The sequence below is a fragment of the Nesoenas mayeri genome (genome assembly GCF_963082525.1).
Source record: "Nesoenas mayeri genome assembly, chromosome: 8".
Lineage (NCBI taxonomy): Eukaryota > Metazoa > Chordata > Aves > Columbiformes > Columbidae > Nesoenas > Nesoenas mayeri.
This window is the reverse complement of record NC_137554.1, coordinates 24336194-24354604: the sequence shown is the minus strand read 5'-3', so window position 1 is coordinate 24354604 and position 18411 is coordinate 24336194. Positions and strand designations below refer to the sequence as shown.

At 44.3% G+C, this 18411-nt stretch overlaps 1 protein-coding gene across 5 annotated transcripts in view; it reads right to left on the bottom strand.

Annotated features, from left to right (window-relative positions):
- Positions 1-18411, bottom strand: part of NFIA (nuclear factor I A) — a 245510-nt gene that overhangs the window by 66313 nt on the left and 160786 nt on the right. For all 5 annotated transcript variants that reach the window (XM_080348450.1, XM_080348447.1, XM_080348449.1 and 2 more), the window contains exons 5-6: positions 10540-10657; positions 7954-8081 (exon numbers count right to left, since the gene is read on the bottom strand). In XM_080348450.1, coding sequence (XP_080204576.1) covers positions 7954-8081; positions 10540-10657 — 246 coding nt within the window. The remainder of the gene's footprint in view (positions 1-7953; positions 8082-10539; positions 10658-18411) is intronic.

Below are 18411 nucleotides of genomic sequence, written 5' to 3'. Positions count from 1 at the left end.
GGCTGAATCACAGGCCAAATTTGTTGTGCTGTCCAGTTTCTGGAAAAATGGGAGCTTTCGAGAGGTGCGAAAACATGTAGGACTTTTCAATGTGAACCAAGTTTTCAATCAGTAGTTCTTTCCCTACGTCGAACTCCCTTCCATGACTTGGAGCCAGTAACGCCAGCAGCACGGCATGTTGTCACGGGCCTCGTGCTACTATGTGAATTGCCAAAGAAAGGCTGAGCTACTGATCCAGTGGCAATTTGCTGTCGAAATGACTCTGTCTGTTACACCAAATGAGTAGCGTTCATCATTTGACTTGATGAATGTGATTACAAAAGACCGACAATGCTCAAAGCACCACTCTTGACCTGCTGCATTTTTCCTGGCTCACATGAGGTTCTTGATCTTTGCTGGCCATGACCAATTAGAGTTTAAATCGCCCATTAAGGCGCAGCTCTGGAAAAGTTCTGTTTAAAATAAACAACAACTTATATTGGTGAGTAACTCATCAACTATGCAGCAGTCTGATTCTGATTGCCTGGCACAGAAACACACACATTTTGCGCAGGATCTGATAAAAGATCTATAATGTGCTAACACAAACCTATCATGTAGCACCTGTGACTAACAGATTGTGATATCAAAGTCTTGATGCCTAAGTGCTCCTGTAAATGCATTAAACTTTTAGCGGCAGGAACTGTAGACTGCCAATGACAAGGAGCTGATATGGTATTTCAGTAAAAGTTGATAAGTGTTATTGCTCTTAGAAGAAAAGAAAAATCTTATGTTCCTGAAAACCACTGGGCAGCTTGTGTTTTGATGGGATACTGTAATGCAGAGAGAAGGGATAAGGGAACACATGGAGTCTACGAAAGCAAAAAGACATTTAAGGAAAGCCCTGTACTCTACAGGAGCTGGAGCTCCTTGAAGGATGCTCCCATCGTATGGTTGGTTTTGGGTGTCTACCTGCTCACTTGAAGCCAACTTTTTAGGCGGCAGCATGCACATGGTGCCATGACAAGGTAGCCCAGGCCCAAGCTATGGCAGAACAAGGATGGTGGAAGACTCTGTAAGAGTGGAGGGAAACATGGGAAACGGTATAAAGCCTTGGAGATGAGAAGAAGCACAGGTCTGAATGGGAATGGGGAAATGGGGTGAAGAGAAGTAGGAGTCCTAGTCACAGTATAGAGTCTAATAACGCTCAGAAAAAGTTGTTCAGAGAAAATAAACAGTGGAAGTTTCCTGGGAGGAAACAGGTTCTGTCTGCCGTAGCGCTCATGGCATCTCTTCAGCTTAACGGCACAAATGAGCCTGATGAAATTCTCCCTGCTGTAAACCAAAATGTTCTGGCCACCAGTGAAACGTGGTCTGTGTCTGACCTCCCATTCGAAAAGCCAAACTATGCCGTGTGCTGAAGGTTTGTCTGGTTGCGAAATGTTCCCGCTGTCTTAATATATTACGGAGGAAAAAATGGCACCGGTGCCTGCTGAGAGATGTGTCAAGGTATGGAATGAAGCTGCTGCACAGGCAGGTACAAACCTAGTGGCTCTGTGTGTGCTGTCTGACTTTTCTGTACACACTGAGAACTGGAGGGCAAGACAATGTCACACCTGGGAAAAATACCCAGTAAATATAATTGGCAGGGATCCTGGATGTAGAACTCTTCTGGTCTAAGGAAAAGAGACGTTTCCCTATTTCTGTCTTTCTTAAATAGGTCTATAAGTATCTAAACAGTTCAGCTTAAGTAAATTAATAAAGATCATGAAATTCCTGTGTCTAGTTATGATCCAGTGAAAATTGCCCACTACAGCAAGTCACTGAAAAGTAACGCCAGAGTAATGCCAATTTGATATCGAATACTCCAGGTCTGAAGTTGAATGTTTTCCCAGTAAAAAGGGATTATTTTTTCTATTCCTCATTTTGTAGTATAATACACGGTTCTCATGTTATTCGTCATATTTTCTACAGTCAGACCCTTCAATCATTGGTCGTAATGTAGCACAATCATCAAAAACTTCTCCGAGCTCTGAGCTAGTGTGTGGCATCGAGTTTTGATGAGCCCACAGACCTTTTGCCCGAGGACAGATCAGACGCACTCTGCATCACTGATGCTGGGACATATTATACGTATTTTACCTTCTCAGTAGTGCCAGTCAACAGTTGTGTTTAAGGCATAAAGAATGCATAAAGAACACAATCTAGGATCTCCCTTGCACCACTTTCTCTGGCATTTCCAAGATATAATTCTGAACAGACTTTGAAAACAAACTCTCGTGGTCATCCAATCTATGCCTGAATGAGTATTTCTGATGGGCAAGGCATAAATAAAAGTTTCTTAGTAAATACAGAGAAGAAATTTTCTTGCGTGCTGAGAATCTGCTAAGAAGAAAGCCCATGCCAGATTTAAGAAAAGGGTTATTGAAACAAGAATTTGGACCGGTTGCCTGTGTGTGGTTTTTCCATAACTAGCAATGGGGAGAGACACGGTATCATTAAGTCAGGGGTCACTGCCACTTCAATGGAAATACTCCAAAATAGGATGTCAGCTCCTCAGCTGCATGGAAATTGCTCAGAAATGATTTTCAGACAGTCCCGTAGATGGTGGCATGAGAACGAGCAGCCTGAGTGGTGTAACAAGCAATCCTGAGGCTGACTTTAATAGCATCTTTACTACCAACGACGTGTCCAGCACTCTAACAGGGAGTTTTCTGGTTTACTGCAGGTTCATATAATACTATCAACTTCATGAGCCCCCGGAACTGTAAATATGTCTTTCGGTCATGCAGTGCAGGTGTTACAGCTAATTCCTTAAGGTTTCTGAGCTGAAAGTCTGGTTTGGTTCCTGGGGTTTTCATGGTGAAGCCACACAAGAGCTCAGCACAGTGTGACCAGCAATAATAGCTATGGTGGAGCTGGAGGAAGGGAAGGTGGATTACCACCGTATGAAAAGTCCTATCAGAAGAAGGACCATAGAGCTCCATCCATTTTGCAAATGGGTGCAGTGCTTTAAGCTGGTGAAGCCCACACTTGAAGCGGAGCTAATTGTCCCTTCAGATGTCTCAAGAAGCGCAAGGAGTACAAACATGTACCTTTCCTGGGATTACTGTCCTCCAGGGACCAAACTGACTTGTGGAAACAAAAGTTCCAGGAAGATCTAAGTAAAGAAACTAATAGGATAATCTGAATTTGCATCTGAAAGATTTTTTTCCATGCCACGCTGTAGAAATACAATGGAAGTAAAACTGGCAAATACCGTCCATATGCTGCACTACAAAATGACTGACAGAGCACAATGTGAACATTACTCCGGGACTGAATCAAGCAAATGCATTAAAAAAAAGGCATAAGCAGAATACTGATATACATTAACTCAATCTTCTTTTATTACGGAATTAAAAAACTTATACCTGTAATTATGGTTTACCTCCATTACAAGCAGAGTTGCCACAGAACTGAACATGGGCCAGCTTTGTGCATGAGTTCAAAGCCAGGGTGATGTTGCCTTATTTTCCTACTAACATCATCTTTATCCTCTCTTGCCCTTCTTCTCAGTTAACAAGAGTTATGTACTGAAAGTGCTGAGATAAAGTAATGGTAAGGAGGATACCACAAAAGGTATTTGAAAAGAAGAAGTAATTTACTACATGTCTGCTTTGTTTTACTTCCTAAGCCTTCCTGTTGTGAAAGGAAATTCATCTTTTCTGGCAGACACCAGCCTTTTTAGGCCTGAGAGCTCCCCAGGAGCTTTCGAGTGCAGGTAAATGGATGTGAGACTCAAGGAGTACAGTACAAGGAACATGGAATTAATGCTGGGTTTTGCTTTGGCTGTCACATCTGACGTATAAGGAGAGTGCTATATCCTTGCTTGCAAGAATTATCTAGATGTAAAAACCACAAGGCTGAGTCCTCTGCTCATTACTACGGATCTGAGGTGCCACACATGGAAAGGTCACATTGCTGGTGGGTGAAACATGTGGCATCTATGTCCAGCAAAGTCCTCAAGTGAGACAGATGTCGGGGTGCTCCAAGCCCTAGTGCTCGTGATGTAAAAGCAGAGAAAAAGGCCGGTGGATGGACAGTAGGTGCAGCCTGTGCTCTGCACAGAGCAAGACCCCAAGAGTGGGCACAGGGGAAGCAGCCACTGCCTAATCTAAATAGCACACCGAGTGGTTTTGTCCTCTTCTGTTCTCCTGCCAGTTTGCACATATGTTCTGAGTATACAGCCTGCCCTCCAAAGACCACTTACAGGGGCAATCACAGGGAAGCGAAGCAGGAAGAAAGTATCCAAAAAGGGAATTTTTTCAAGAGAAAAAACATGGAGACAGATGTAGAGTGACTAGTCACGGCTGGCGGTAAATAACCCTCTCTTTCTCTAAGAAGAGTTCACAGACTCCATTTCATATTTCCTTTCTAGGAAGTAAAATCTTTGTTTTCCTGGCATTTGTTCTTTTTTTTTTTCTTCCCTACATACTTTTCCCCTTTTGTATAGTTTAAAATTGTCTTCTCATTTTCCCTTTCTCTTGTACGTTGTGCTCTCACGCAGACCTCATTTCCGTGTACTGTCCCAGGCAACATCTCTATAACACTATAACCATTTCATAGTATCTGTGCCTTGAGCACTTCGCTCTGTCTATACATGTGCATAAACGTATGGGCGCTTCACACCTGCTCCTGCATTACAGTCCCCACTTTTTCTCATGTGCACACCTCAGAATTAAGCAAATACAACACACAGACAGAATATTCATCCTCTCACTCCCATAAACCTGTCAAGGCATATAGGCCAAGAAGTTATCTCTGCATAAATCTAAATCTCCTGTGAGGAAGCAATCTACTCAAAGGCAATAAAGCCAAAGGATATATTATTATCTTTGGTGTGGATCCTACTGGGCTGGGAGGCTGGCTGCTGGCTCCTCTCTGAACTTTCCTTCCCAGCCAGAACAGCCATCCCACAGACAAGTCTAAGCTTCCTCTCCTTGCTCTGATTTCCTCCTCCCATTGTTTGGCTGGTAACCCAAAGGACAGGGTTTAATTATAGAGTTTGGAAACGTGGCTTACGCTACTCTGCCAGCACAGGATAAAACTTCAGTCTGCCTTCCGAACCAGCATCACTCTGCACCGTTGATACCTGCATTATCCCACGCAGCATAAAATGAGCCACATGGAAGAAATGCCAAGTCAAACAAAAAGATGGTTTCACTCTTTAAACTCCTACTGCGAATTTCACTGACAAAAAAGCACAAAACAAAACACTGAAGATCAGAGATTATTGTACATTAAAATTGTGCCATCATGTTGACCGCAGAACAAAAAAAATGGCAAGGCCTTTCTCTGGACAGGAGAGGCATCGGAAAAGATGGATCTGAAACAGGTCCAGGCTCCAAAGCTCCCCTCTCGGAGAGGAACGCTGCGGCAAGTCACTGGGTAATACAGGATGTTAACATCATTTATACGGTTTTCAGATGACCAATATATTTTCTAGGCAGATGCCTCATTGAAGACTCATAAAACATTTTAAACTTCTGGAGATAAAGCACCCATGTCTCATCCAAAGGGCCAGATGTTAATACCAGACCCACGTGCAGTTTCTGAGGAACGGCAGGGCACCATGCACAGACTGCTGGATGTGTCCCTCAGAGGACACCTTGTGCCAGTGACACATCACTGTCACCATAGCATGGAAGGACACCTCAGCACTGTTTTGTCCTTCAGCACGGATGAGCTGGGGCTCTTTAGGTGATCAATCCGCCAGCCGCGCTCTTGCAGTGACCCCGTTTTACAGAGAAGCTGAGGCAATGCATTCAGAGACTGCTGGAATACTGGGGTGCATCTGCGAGGATGTAGCACAAAGATGGTTTGAAAGTGCATCCCGCGCAGGCAGGATAAAGCTCTTTTTCTTCATAGCTGTGACAGTGATAGATAGCTAGTGAATCTGAGCTATATCTAGTTGGTACCTGGCTGGAGTCCCTGATGTTGTAAGGTGATTTTCTGCCATTTTACAGGCAACACAAAGCAGAATCTGGGATTTTTCTGTAGCAAGGTTGGAAGGTGGAAGGAAGAACTTTCTCTGACTTATTCTTGCCTTTCTGAGCACCTCGGGAAGTCTGACATGGGCAGTTGTGCTTCTCCACGATGGGCACACGGTGCTGCCAAGAGCGGCGGAGGTGATTTGGAGCCTTTAGATACTTCTCTTGTCCAGCCCAGCAGCTCTGTGCCACCATCTAGTCAGGACTTGGATGAGACAGAGGTAATGACCACATGGGGGGAAAACCACCAGAAGTGACAGCAAAATTAATAGCCAATCTCTGGCTGTTGCACAAATGGCGAACATTTGTCATTAACAAAGAGCACCCCGAACTTTGGGGGGAGCTAGCCCCCGGTCTGACAATGATGTAGAAGCAGTGACCCAGTCGGCTTTTAGCCATCTGTGTCTGCAGAGGAGGTTGCACTCCCTCCCTTTCCACGGGTGCTGAGCTTTTGTTCGTGTTTTTGCCGCTCCGTGAGCAGACCAGTTTACTCCAAGGTGAAGCTCTGCCTTACATCAGCTGGAGCTGATGGAGGAAACAGCCTCTGGTGCCTACAGAGCAGGACACCCCCTGAAAACACCGGAGCCCTGGGGACAACGGCGGTGGCAAGGCAGTGGCGGGGAGCCTGGCACTTGTCTGCCCGCAGGTCCACCCTCTCCTCCTGCCAAAGTGCCACATGTGCCGGCAATAAGGGCCCACAAGCTGGCTCCTCCTCATTAGAGCAGAGAGGGCAGCTGGCGGGGGATCCTCCAAGGGCTCCCCGGTGCGGGAACCAGTCCCCTCCCAGTCTGGAATAGCCCAAATTTGGTGACTTTCTGGGCACGCTGTAAAGGACAGCTGTTTGACAGGGTCTCCAGAGAAAGCTGTGGGGATGTTTCCTACATGATGAAGGATATAGGTGGCTGGCCAAGTGCCCACGGAACTGATTTTAATGCTGTTCAGTTGAATTTACTTTTCTGTGCTGTATAGTTCATTATACACAGGGCCCTGGACAAGCATGTGTTGTTTCTAAGCAAACCAAACCCATACTATTTTAAATCTAAACAAGAAAGAAAAAAGAAACATATTGCAAAAGATCCTCTGGGCTGTTTAGAAGGCCTTCTCAAACACTGGGAGGCTGGAGATGAATGCACTGCTCGCCTTCATCTAGCAAACAAGAATCCTGCTGTTTTTATTGACAATAAATATTGAATATACACCTGTAAGCAAAACTGAGGCATTAACTTCACCTGTGAATGTAGCACTGACCCAGAAAAATATTTTCAATAGTATTAAGCACCCAGATGATCAAGATAAGTGATCAATGGACAGTCAAGTATGTAACATAACAAAACCCAAAAGATGATCAACAAGAAAGATCACACACAAAAATTAACTGAGAAAAGGCAGAAGAGCTGCTTCCTAAGTCTTGCAAAGTGTAACACCCAGTGGTATCTGTTTTGATCTGAAGCTTCCAATCACACTTCATGGTATTACAGACAAATAAAACAACTCCTTCGGTAAGTCTCTTAGAAGTCATTACTAAGTGAACTCAAGTGTTGTATAACGCTTGAAAAGTCCTTCTACCTTATATAAATTTAGGGATATTTATTTAAACAGTAGGGCACAGTCCAGACAGGTATTGCTTTTTGCTAAGCAATTGTCATCACTATCCCAGAGTTGAATCTGGACATTTTGACAGAAAAAGACAGCCTATCTTTTGCTGCATTATTTAAATACTTCAGCTATTTGGCCAAAATGCAGAAGTGACACACTACAGAAACATTCACAGCTGCAGGAGCAACAAAACCACTACAACATTTTCATGAGACTGACCTTGTCTCAGAAGAAGCTACAAAATGTTTAGAACTGATCGCCTTCCTATAGAGCATTCAGTGTATTCTGGTAACAAAACTAAGCAACGGGAGATGCCGTTCTGGGGCTCCCGAAAGCCATGGCTTACCTGGCTCCACTTCATGCCATCCGCTGGACTGGCTGCCGCTGCCTGGAGAGCGCCCTTGGCTTGTGTAGAACGGCTCCTCACCAGGACTGTCCATCTCATCCTCCACAGACTTGAGACGTTTTGTGGAGCTGAGAAATCAAAACCACATAATCAACACTTATACGTACGGAAAGGAACAAAAGCACTTCTGTGGGTGCATGCCTCACCCTGCTTGAGAGGAATGTGGTTATGGGAACTGTGATGGATTTAGGGCCCTGAGCAGGGGCAGGTATGAGTCCTGCACGGCCATCCTGCCCAACCAAACTCTCAGCACCCACGTCTTGTTTCTGATTTGCTTCACTGCCAACGACTAAGTGAGAGACAAACACATCTCTCACAGAGTCCAAACTGAAGCCCTAAACACACGCGATTTTAACCAGAAGATAGTTTAACGTTTAGGCTTTTACAGGTCAAAAAGTAGGACATTTTTCAAAGCACAGAGAGGTCAATAAAAAGGCAAGAATTTAATTTGCATTGTGTGATTTTTGCAATTTGAATGAATATGGTCATGACATACAGGACTTATTTTAACAGCTTATTCTAAAAGACAAATTATTTATGAGTTGAAACTTATATTTTTCATCTTTTAACAATAGCCATTAAATTAACCCAGACTTCAGTCCCATAAGAAGCAGTGTAGACAAGTGAATGATAGTACAATCCGTTCTTGGTTCGAATGCTCATGTTATCCAACATGTAAAAGCACTTTACTCTGGAACTACGCCACCAAGCATAAAAAGTCCCCCAGTAGGTACCTCTGGCGGCGTCAGTACTAAAGGATTCCCTTGGGATCCATCCCACCTCCCTTGCCAAGGGCTCAGGAGACACAAGAGCCTTCAGAGGTCTCTGGTGGCCACTGACTCAGACTCTGGTAGTTTCACAGGGAGAGGGTCCCGAAGCCAAAGACACTCAGCTTGGCTCTGTTTTCTATAATGAGTTGTACAGACTGCGTGGGGATGTTACTGAGAATTTCTAAGTACTTTTCCAAGGCTGGGTCAGCTCGCTTTTTTCACCAAATCTGTATCCTATTAAGACTTAAGGCATTCAAGAACAGGCTCCTCTGTGTAGGGGGAACATATTTAACAGACATAAAATATTTCACTGCAATTTCTCTCGGTTTAAAACTTGCAATCTCTCTGTGGCTCCCCACGTGAAGCTCTGCACAGGTAGGAGCTGACGGGTTTGCAAAATCCGTTTGTGAGAAACAGGAAGAATAATTCTTGCGGTATGCATGGAATGCAGGTTTGGCCATTCCTTAATTTAGAGAATTGTTATGTGTCAATAGGGGAAATTGTGTGCATACAATATAATTACCGCCTGATAATTCTGCTGAGTCTATGTATTTAAGGAATATATTTTTTTTCTGACTGGGAACAGCCTAATGAGAGGAAAACAAACATATTACCAAGTTATTAACTACCCATGCTGTTTATAATTAGCTCCTTATCAGTGGTAGCTATTTGCAGAAGAATAGAAGAGCAACAACAGAGCTCTCAAGTAACATTAATAACCTCACTTTTCTGCTTCTGGAGTCACAACTAAATTCTACCTGAGAATGGTGGTAATGATGAGCACTGTAGGCTACACAGTTTACATGCAAAAACAGAAAGAGCACCAAGTTTTTAACTGATGTGTAATGGGGTTTGTAGTTATCAAGCTTCATAATGGGCGACCTAAGTGCAAGATGCAGAATGTTCTTCCAATCACTGCAAAACTGTAAGAAGTTATTGCTAAGAGCCTCTCCTTAAAGATTTTTAAAATAAAAAAGTGGCTACATTCAAACTATAGAGACTTCTAACGTGTACTTGCTGCTGCAAAGCTGTGACACTGCAGACTGAGATAAAAATGTAGAAGAACCCTGGGCTGAAGTTAGACTTTCTTGTCATGTCTTTGAAATAAGTGATTTATTTTGGCCGTGGGGGAAAAAAATAAAAATCAATCTGGTTCCCTAATAGTGTTCAAGAGTGAGTGAGCTTGTTTATAAATCTAATCTCATGGATGGTTAACGTGAAAGGTAAAAATAAAAAATATCCTTGTTTGATAGTTGGCGTCTAAGCCAAAATCAAGATCAGACTGGGTAGTCATCTGCATTAACAATTTGTTTCCTACAGCCTGAGTCATAAATTTCTAAATGCTATAGGAAAACTAGAATTCATGATAGGCTAAGGTCCTAAAATGATGTTAAGTCTCAGAGATAACACTTTTTTAAGACAAAGAATGCCTGTAGGTCTGTCTTAGGATTTCCCTGCTAGGACGTGTCACTATGCTCCCAATTCTCTTCTGCCACAACTGAAACTACAAGAATTCCAGTGGAACTTCTCCTGATGCACCAAGATACAAGCCAGAAGTTACACAAATCAATGCAGCAGTCTTTCTTCAAAGCTTGTACATATAAAAGAACTTCAACAGCTCTGTGAATCTGAAACAGCTCCACATCTTGAGGCCCCCAAACAGCTTGTCAAAGAATGTAATGGTTACTTTCCCAGATGAATAATGATGCTGGCTTGGGTTTCTGAGTAACTTGTTATTAGGCAGAGATTAAATTACCTGGTAGAGGATGTGCTAGGTAAAGACCTCCTCATTGCTCCTGGGCTCATGCTGTAGTATGAAGAACTTTCCAAATCTGAGAGGGAGAAATTAGGGCCTGTTCCTGCAGCTATCGGTGCTGGGGAAACAAAAGAGATGGCAGTCAGTAAGTCACGTGAATAAGGCATGAATTGCACTTCAAAATCACTTTCTTCTTCCCCATGAGTGTGTTTAGTTTCACAATGAGAACAGGTGGGACGTGGAAATCAGGAAATGCTAATGGTAACCGGCACTGCAATCAAGAAGATGTAAATGTTATCAAGAATACAATGTTCTGTGACATGGACTTTTTCTTATGTTCCCCTAAAGGTATTCTTTAAAAAAAACCCCAACAAACAACAAACCAAAACCAGCAAGATTTTCTTTAAGCACTGCTTTTATATTAATATCACTCTAATATTTAATGAAACTTTTTGCTTTCACTTTTAGGACGGCGTCACATTTATTGGCATAGTTACAAACGGGCTGCATCATCCCTGTAGTGTGCTTGGCATAATCTATAAGTAGCATAGGCAGGGAAATACACACCTCAGGGCCCTTGGTATATACGTGACGTACATCCACAAGCACAGAGGTTACAAATGCTCTTTGGAGAAAGCACAAAAGCAGATGAGAAACCTGCGAGCATCCGAGTTTTCCTCTGGCCTATCCTCCAGCTGAATCAGAGCTAGAGACATATGACTCCCAAAACCTTTTATCCACCAGTTACCTTTCCCTGCTCACCTCTCACTACCTTACCCAGGACCTCCGTTTTATTGTAAGGCATGTGAATGCCTTTTTCCCTGTCCTAGAGCCTTGGGTTCACATTAAAACATTATGAATTCTTACATACCCCAAAGTCTGCAGACACAAGCCTATGAACTCCGTGTGGTATGTCTTTCTCAGAAGAGAAGAGGTCCAGGGCAATTGAATGTTATAGTCAACAGATAATGCATTTCACAAAAAAAATAAAAGCAAAAAAATAAGCGCCTCTATTTGGCAAAAGGTACCATATCCAGTGTCACTGTTCCAGTGCTGTTTACAGGACAATACAACTTTGGGAGCTGACAATTAGAGATCATGATTTTCCCTCACGTTTTGGAGACATCTGAAAAAGGATGTACAGCACAATAAAACACACAAGCTTGGGCTGGAACGCATTGTCGGAGAGCCCGGATTCACAGCAACAAAGACGAAGCAGCCTCGATGCCACACAAGGATGCTGAGCCAAGCTTAATCTTTAGTCTGAGAATCTGGCCCATTTTCAAACATGAAAAAATCTTTCAGTCCGATGGGGCAGGAGCGAGGAAATGAAGACGGGGGAGCTCGTATCACCCAGCTAACGTGTCTGGGCTGAAACACAGGCTGCTGGGAGTGCTGCCACGGACGGTAATGGGCCCAGGATTTCACCCCAAGTTTAAGGAGCTCACAATGTCAGATTTGACAGAGGAATAATGTAATTTGCAGCTGCCTCATCATCCCCACAAGACAATTAGTTGTTGTTTGGCAAGGATCTTTTAAGAACGTCATTGAAGACAGAAAGGGAACTGCCTGGATAGCCACTGACTTCTAAAAGGACGGGACAAAAAAATACACAACGCCATTAAAACTTGAGAAAATCTGGAATGGTCATTAAAAGGAATTAAGATGGGAAGTAATTTATGACAAGAACACTCAAATCCTTTGTTATCTTCTCTTAACTATCATACGCCTCCTGCACACTGGGTATCTGAGAGGGTGTGCTAACAGAAAGAAAGAAAAATTAAGCATAGTAAAATTAACTCGTTTTATCAATTTGTGCTTTCTGCAACAGTTTCCTGACAGCAGCTACAAGCGGCTGTAAAACTGATGAATTTGCATGGAAAAAGAAACCGGTCTAAGTAATTTGTGTAAAAGGTAACAGGGACATGGACTGCTATAATTCAGACACCCTGCAGATAGCAGACTGCTGCAGTGTGAGCAGTTATGGGTTAGAAAAATGACCACACTGCAGTCAGTCTGACTTGAATGGAAATCAATCATAAAGGTACTCTCTGCAGCATCTACTCCACAGTTTTCAGCAACTTCCTTGCCAAACAGATCTGTGCTCTGTAAACCCTTTGCTGCTCAGTTCCTCTGCACCCTCTACCCACCAAAGACGAACTTACAGGTTAAGCATGCTATATTCCAAACAGGAACATAAAAAGGCTAAATTAAAGCACTGTTTCTTTCTGAGGCATGATGAATTTCCTAGCCATTGCAAGATTTATGGAACAGTTTTATTGCAAACAGGTACAGAAGAAAAACTAGTATGTGGATAACGCTTTTCTTCTTTCTCCAACCCCCCTTCTGTTTATCGTCCTCTCCCCAAATCCTGGATGTTTCTGTTCCAACACTTGTACTGGCCCTATAGGAAAATGAAATGTATCTCCAAACCAGAGGTGGGATAGGAACAACGTATGGCTAATGCTATGTAAACTCAGCACAAATTAAAACCGGCTCATCACACAGCAAACTCCGCCCGCATGGTGAACACGAAGGATGCTTTGTTTGCTACAGGCCAAACCACCCTGCCACCCTCCAGAGCCTGTCTGCAACCTGAGGGGCACAGAACGAAACCCACCTCTGATACACAGCAGCAGATCTGGTGACAAGGACCTGCAGCCCCGTGGCAGTCCTGACACTTGGGCCACTGTGCTGCCACAACCAGCTCAAGGTCTCTGGCCCTAGAAGTGCTGTGGAGAACCTTGCACAGAGCTGAGCTGGTCTGAAATCCCTTCTCCTGCCTGCCTGACAGTACCTCACACCTCCTGCATTGGGCTTTGGCTGCCGGGACCGTGGTGCCATCCCTGTGGTTTGCGGTGACACATGCCACCGGAGCTGGCATGATGCAGTCAAGAGCCACCCGAGCCTGGTCCTGAAAGGAGGTTGGAGTATGGAGGGTGTTGGTCTCTTCTGCCAAGTAACAAGTGCTAGGACAAGAGGAAATGGCCTCAAGTTGCACCAGGGAAGGTTTAGATTGGATATTAGACAAAAATTCTTCCTGGAAAGGGCTGTCGGGCATTGGAACAGGCTGCCCAGGGCAGTGGTGGAGGCACCATCCCTGGAGGGGTTTAAAAGGCATTTATTTAGACGAGGTTCTTAGGGCCATGGGTTAGTACTAGAGTTAGGTTATGGTTGGACTGGATGATCCTGAGGGTCTCTTCCAACCAAAATGAATCTGTGATTCTACAAATTGCTTTTCACGCTGCCCGCATGGATCATCCACCTTGCCCGTACCCATAAACTGACAGGGAGGAAACACTTGCATTTATTTGCGAGATTCCCTGCAAAGGCTGCAGCCCTGTAGAGTAAGCGAAGGGATCAAAGTGTTGCCAGCTGTGGCAAAACTGTCTAAAATAACTCTCTTCATTGTAGTATCTGGTGATTCACCATGCAATCTTCCTACGGCCCAGGAACACGCTTGGGCCCCACACGCAGTGGCCATGGGGCTGGGGAGCTCCAGGCCAGCATAGCCGGCTCTTTACAGGCTGCAGCCTGCAGGAACGCTGGGCCACTGACACTAAAAACACGCCATTTCCTCCCCCTAAGAAATGCCCTGCAGCAAAGTGACCTTCTGATAGCTCAGGAACATCTCTCAAAGAGAAAAGGATGTCAGAAATTGCAGTTGCGAGTCAAAACAATAATCTCCACCTACGTGCCAGCGTCAAGATGTCATCTGACCCAGGGCTTTCTAAGCAAACAAACTGATGCCGGCTTCTGCTCCCGTTTCAGCTGCTGGCATCACCAAAAAAACACAAAAATCCCTGTGCACATGGGACACATTTTGCTTGTTCTGAGGGGCAGGACTTGCTCCTTTACCCAAAAAGAGGAGGAGGAGGGTGGGCGCCTCTGCTCAAGAACACAGGGCAGCATCGCCCCTGCTGCCAGCTTCTTAGCTCTGATCTTCACCCGAAATGTCAAGAAAAATAGCAAAGAAATTAACAAAAAGCCCTCTGACTTAACCCAATTGGAATATTTATTTTTAAGAATTTATTGAATTACAGAACAGGAAACCCACTAAATAAAACCAGCCAGGCTGGCATTTGTCTCCCTTGGAATACAGCGCTCTCTTTTAGTCATGTTAATATTTAGTTTCTCTTTTTCTCATTTTTATGTATTTGTTTTTACAGAGGGGTTGGGATGTAACTAAGATCATTACATGTGTAACACTGCAGCGAAGTGATAATGTGTTTAAGGTTAAATGGGAGAAACATGACATTTGACTAATAAACTTTTTCCTGTGTTGTGACTCCATAAACAAAGGGAAACTCACTGCGCTGCTGCTGCTGCTGAGACGAAAGGGGAGCTCAGGGTTTTTTTTTTGCAAGGCCTTTGTTTCCTACATACTCTATCGTTAGATTCAATGAGGTTTTGCCGAATACAACAGATATGAAATGTGTGATGTTCATTTTAAAATTACAAGTACAGCCTGCTATTGACCATCTAATTATGCTGAGTTCCATTTATAAACATAGCTAACCACTAAGTTTATAGAGACTTTTTGTGCTGCTTTAATAGGATATTGATCGAGAGCAAGGTTTGAGTGGACTGCCATTGAATTGTGTAATGGCATACAAAAGGCAAGGTCACGGCAACTGTTCACTCTATGCCTGCAGTCTATTTTTTATTATAATCTTTCTTTCTCCCTCTCATACCCAAGCCCAAACAGTGTGTTTTGGATGGCAGTGCTTCGCTAAGGACTATGGAGTATCTTTTTAAATGTTAATTTTCCTGCTGCTGACTTTAACTGCCTTCACTACTGTAATGCTTAGTATAGCAGAAAACACACAGGCTGCTGGTTAGAGAAGCTGGTTTATTACATCCAGACTTTCACACACATGCCCAGCAGCCTCCTCCGTGTCTCCAGACCCATGACAGGATCTGGGGCACCCCACACCTCCCCACAGGCACCTAGTACGTACTGGGATGGCAGGACCCCCCCTGCAGTTTGTTTTGGCTGTAGCTGGCTGCTGGAACAAAGGCCTGAGGAGGCCGTTTCCTCCATCGCACCCACACGGTGGCAAATACTTTAATTTCTAATGCTTGTTCGCCTGCCACAGATACCACAAAAGCGCGTCTTACCTGTGGAATTCGTGCAGCTGTCTAAGGGATAATTAGGTGGACCATTTCTGTGTTTATACAGGAGCGGGAAGCAAGTTACTATATGTTTGTGCTGGTGGGCTCACTGGCTCGTTAGAAGTACTAAAGGTCACTCCACTCGCTCTGTCCAGCTCCTTACTGCTAACATCTTAAAACTCAAAGCGTGGCATTTCCAGCCCAGGGCGCAGTCAGAATTCCCTTGTTTATCAGCATGAAGGATGATGTCATTTTGACAAATAACACAGCACAAAACAAATATGTTTGATTTGGCTCTAGCGAATGTTCATAAATCCTCAATCTTTCTTCACATCCTGGGCAGCGCAGTTGATGTGGCTGCTTGAAGGACCTCCAAGGGAGGAGATCTTCCCAGCAGCTCTCTGCACAGGAGCACGTGGTGCAGACTCCACGCCAAGAAGGGAACAGCGTTCCCCAGGCCTCTCTCATCGCCCCGGCCTCTCATGGCCTCCCGGTCTCTGCCAGGGAGACTGGACACAGGGCAGTGCCTTGGCACCTCAGCCACCCCTCTGTCCACACCTCCTGCAGAGGGTGATTCTCTGGAGCCGAGCAGATAGCGGCACACAGGGAGAGGAATATTTTCCTAACAAGGGTAGAGAGGGAGAAGGTTCTGCTTGGCCAACAGCTGGCTGCAGGTTCACTAAACATGTACATCTCCAACGCTTCTGCTTTTGAGCCTTTTGTTGTCAGTCAAAAGCTCTCTTGAGATGGAAGAATGAAGTCTCTGGTATCTGAAGGGGTCTTCCCCATATCTGGGGTGACAGACAACACTTAGAAAGGAGCTCACACCTTTTGCCTGCTAATGATGTAGGAGAATCACAGAATCATTTTGGTTGGAAGAGACCCTCAAGATCATAGAGTCCAAACATCAACCTAACTCAGGCACTAGCCCATGTCCCTGAGAACCTCATGTCCATCTGTTCAACCCTTCGGGGATGGCGACTCCACCACTGCCCTGGGCAGCCTGTTCCAATGCCCAACAGCCCTTTCTGGGAAAAAAAAAAATAAACCCTAATATCCAACCTAAACCTCTGGCAACATGGTCTGCAACATCTACATTAGATAGGGTGGAGAGGGAACTATTTGTTTTTCTGAAGAACTTTTATGATCTGCTTTCTCTGTTTTACTAGGCTCAGCAAGATCCAGTAGCTGGGTAGCATTTCAAAAGAAAATCTGCATCTGTAGGACTGAAGAAAGCAAGTTTCTGTTACCAAAACAGTCTAGACTTGTTCAATAGCCCACAGAAACTGTGATGAGCAGCACTGATAGATAAGATAGATAATGGTAACAGCTGACCTTTTGCTTGATTTAATTCATTCCCCAAATTTGCATGATGGAGACAACCGCTTATTACTTGAGACTCCTTGTCATGTGGACCTTGGGAACTTTACTAAATAAACCAGGCACATAATTGCTACCAACAATATTTCACAAGATTAATTTTAGATAACAGCAGCAAACCACAGAGCAGTTAAAACTGTGGGAAATCCCTTATTTCTATCATCATTTTATCAAAAGCAAGCATGGAAAGAAACATGACAATGGTTGTACACAAAGATGACCTCTTTGCAAAGCAAACATGGAGCACGCCCAGGAGCAAAGCAGAGACTAAATGCGAGTGCCCACTAAGGACAGGCAGGCTTGTTCCTTCCCCAGTCAGGGTGGCTTCTGAAGAAGAAAAATGATTTTTAGAAAGTGAAGCCAAGAAAACTGACTGAGGATATTTTGATCACTCAAGCTACAGACTGTTAGTAGCTGCTGAGGAGTCTGGGTGATGGCTGTTCATAAGCTGAGCTCCCCAGTCTGAAGGCAACCCATGGACTGGTCTTGAATCAAGATACGAGAACACGTAGACAACCCAGCAAAGGTTATATTGAAAAGCACACTCTTTAAGATCTTGCCTGCCAGTGCAGGCAAATGTGCAGCAATTACTTTGTTAACCTGTTATGTTAGATAATTTTTTGAATATCACTATGTGAATTAATACTGACTTTGCTGGGAATTTGTTGCTAGACTCTGCACTAAATGTATCCTACTGGGTAGCCACGGCATGTCAGGCTGTGGGCTTCTCAGACCTCCCAAAGTAAACAAGGTTACGGCTGGTCAGTACATGTCTGGGGCATCTCCAAGGAAAATCCAGGGTACTATCAAAAGCCGTGTAGCTAAATCAGTTGCTGGCACTCTTCCCTCTGAGTCAGTTCTGAAGTGATATCCCGATATGCTTTGGGGACACTATTTTTGGTGGAGGTGCTGGCTTGTGGACAGGATATAAAACTGAGATCTTGACCTCCCGGGATTATTAAAGAGCCCATGAAAAAGAGTGCAAACCCCTGCGTCTGGAACAGACAAAAGCCTAATCTTTCTATTTTGCCCACCAACACCTTCTTTCTTATTTCTGATAAAGTTCATGCCTGTCCCGCTCTTGCTGCGTGCAGGTGCCCCATCCTTGGAGGTGATGCACCTCAACGGCAAGCAGAGGAACATCTCGGACACATTTTGCAAAGCATGCTGAATGCCAGGAATTCTCATACACAGTGCTATAGTTTAGCTACAATAAACTATCTTGGAAAATTATTATGCATGAAACATGATGCTCCTGAGGTCAATGCCAAACTCTCAGGGAGGCTGGGTCTGGCGGCGGGGACTGAAGTCCTGAACAGGGACGCTTTTCTATCAGCCCTGGCCCATGCACACACAGAGCACGGCTGACAGAGTCCA